A 1,824-nucleotide genomic window follows, 5' to 3' on the forward strand; every position below is an offset into this window, starting at 1 on the left:
TTTTTTTTTTTTTTTTTTTTTTTTTTTTTTTTTTTTTTTTTTTTTTTGTTTCGGCTGTGCTCATTGCTTCCTTTTAATCAAATAATAAATGCTTATCCCATCTGAAGAGTAATTGGACTACCCTTTTAAATTAGGGTTGACAAAATTTCTCCCCTGATGAATCCGGATACAAGCAAGTATATCCCTGACTAATGGGAAAACTCCCTCTACCAAGCAAGTATATCCATGACTAATGGGAAAACTCCCTCTATGATCTGGAGATCGGGCACAAAAGAATTCACAATAAAAATAAACTAAGGTGGAAAGTAGAAACTGGAAACTGGAAAGATCCAGATTATTGATGTCCAGCAACAGGCAGGAAGAGTACAGAAGCCACAAACAGTAGTTAAGATAATAAGAGTAAATACGTAATAATTCATTGTTTTAAGACATTATAGAGATTAGAGAAGAAGATGATACCCCACACTCTATACCGAGACCGTTCTTGAAAGCGACTGAAGAAGAAGGCTCGGTGAAAAGGGATGGCAGAAAAATCACTTCCACTTCTTGAATTTGCCACCACCAAACATGCCGTGCTTCCCATGTTTGTGCTTCCCGAACTTCCCATGCTTGAACTTGCCGTGCTTGCCGTGCTTGAATTTTCCACCATGATGACCATAATGAGCAACGCCGTGGGGGTAGTGACCAGCACCATGGGCGACATGATGAACTCCGTATGCAGCTGCTGCAGCGGCAGCACCACCAGCGAGCATTCCTGCTACACCGTGCCCTGAATTTAAGAATACTTGGAATCAGCACCTTTATAAAAATCTGCAATCAAACCGTAACCAGGATCCCCAATCTTCCTGGGTTGATTTACTTGAAAGAATTTTTTTTTCAATGGGTGATTGTAATTCGGAATAGAACAATTTCACTTAAAATTTTTAGCAAGTTACACCCGAATGCTTCAAAACAATTCTGATACATGATGACACAGTGGGATTCGTTAGATTGTATTGAAAGCCATAGTGGGGTGAAAATCGATACCAAGAACACGAGTTAAATCTCAATGGAGGGAAAGCATAACAATTTCCGTAACGAAACGTTTAAAAATCCTTCTATTACAATCTAAAAGTGGATATAGATAGCCTTAACAAAATAATTGAAATTACTATTAATCCCTGCAGACTAATTGACAAATTAATAGAAGAAATTAACTAAATAACAACTTGACTAAACTAATGATCTAATAACTCTTCCTACTGATGTATGTAAATTGGATTAATACCTGAATGATGTGGAGCAGAGGGTCCAGGATATGCACCAGGAGGATAAGCACCCGGAGGATAGCCAGCCGGGGGGTAGCCATGTCCTGGGGGATATCCTTGGGGTGGATAGCCATGAGATGGAGGATAACCTCCAGGGGGAGGATAACCTCCGGGTGGGGGATACCCTCCAGGTGGGGGATATCCTCCAGGATGAGGATATCCACCTCCATGAGCAACACCATGAGCCAGATGCGAGAATAAACCTTTGTCAGATTCGTCATGTTTATCTTTTCCACCCCCCATGGCTTATCAGCTTTATAATTACAACTGTGAAATTGACAAACAGTCATATTCATCATAACTTGTTACGGATATGAAGAAATCTAATATCGAATAGAAATGGGAAAAAAAATTGAATATTCGAATCAATGCAACTTCTCTATTAACAAACCATACAGTTCTAAGCCCCGTAGTAAATAATAAGATCACGTCCTTGTAGAACTAGTATATAGCGACAATCTTTCCCAAGCAGAGCAAAAAAAAAAAAAAAAAAAAAAAAAAAAAAAAAAAAAAAAAA

General features: G+C 38.6%; 1 protein-coding gene across 4 annotated transcripts in view; it reads right to left on the reverse strand.

The window, feature by feature from the left end:
* Nucleotides 1–304: 304 nt before the first annotated feature.
* LOC111437642 (glycine-rich protein A3-like) overlaps nt 305–1,824 on the reverse strand; it is a 2,691-nt gene continuing 1,171 nt past the window's right edge. For 3 of the 4 annotated variants that reach the window (XM_023075706.1, XM_023075709.1, XM_023075708.1), the window contains exons 2-3: nt 1,268–1,574; nt 305–769 (exon numbers count right to left, since the gene is read on the reverse strand). In XM_023075706.1, coding sequence (XP_022931474.1) covers nt 534–769; nt 1,268–1,550 — 519 coding nt within the window. In that variant the 5' untranslated portion in view covers nt 1,551–1,574 and the 3' untranslated portion in view covers nt 305–533. Of the gene's footprint in view, nt 770–1,267; nt 1,575–1,703; nt 1,767–1,824 lie in introns of all 4 variants that reach the window. The other variant, XM_023075707.1, reaches the window with a different exon arrangement.

Source organism: Cucurbita moschata, unplaced genomic scaffold, assembly GCF_002738365.1.
Source record: "Cucurbita moschata cultivar Rifu unplaced genomic scaffold, Cmos_1.0 Cmo_Scf00064, whole genome shotgun sequence".
Classification (NCBI taxonomy): Eukaryota; Viridiplantae; Streptophyta; class Magnoliopsida; order Cucurbitales; family Cucurbitaceae; genus Cucurbita; species Cucurbita moschata.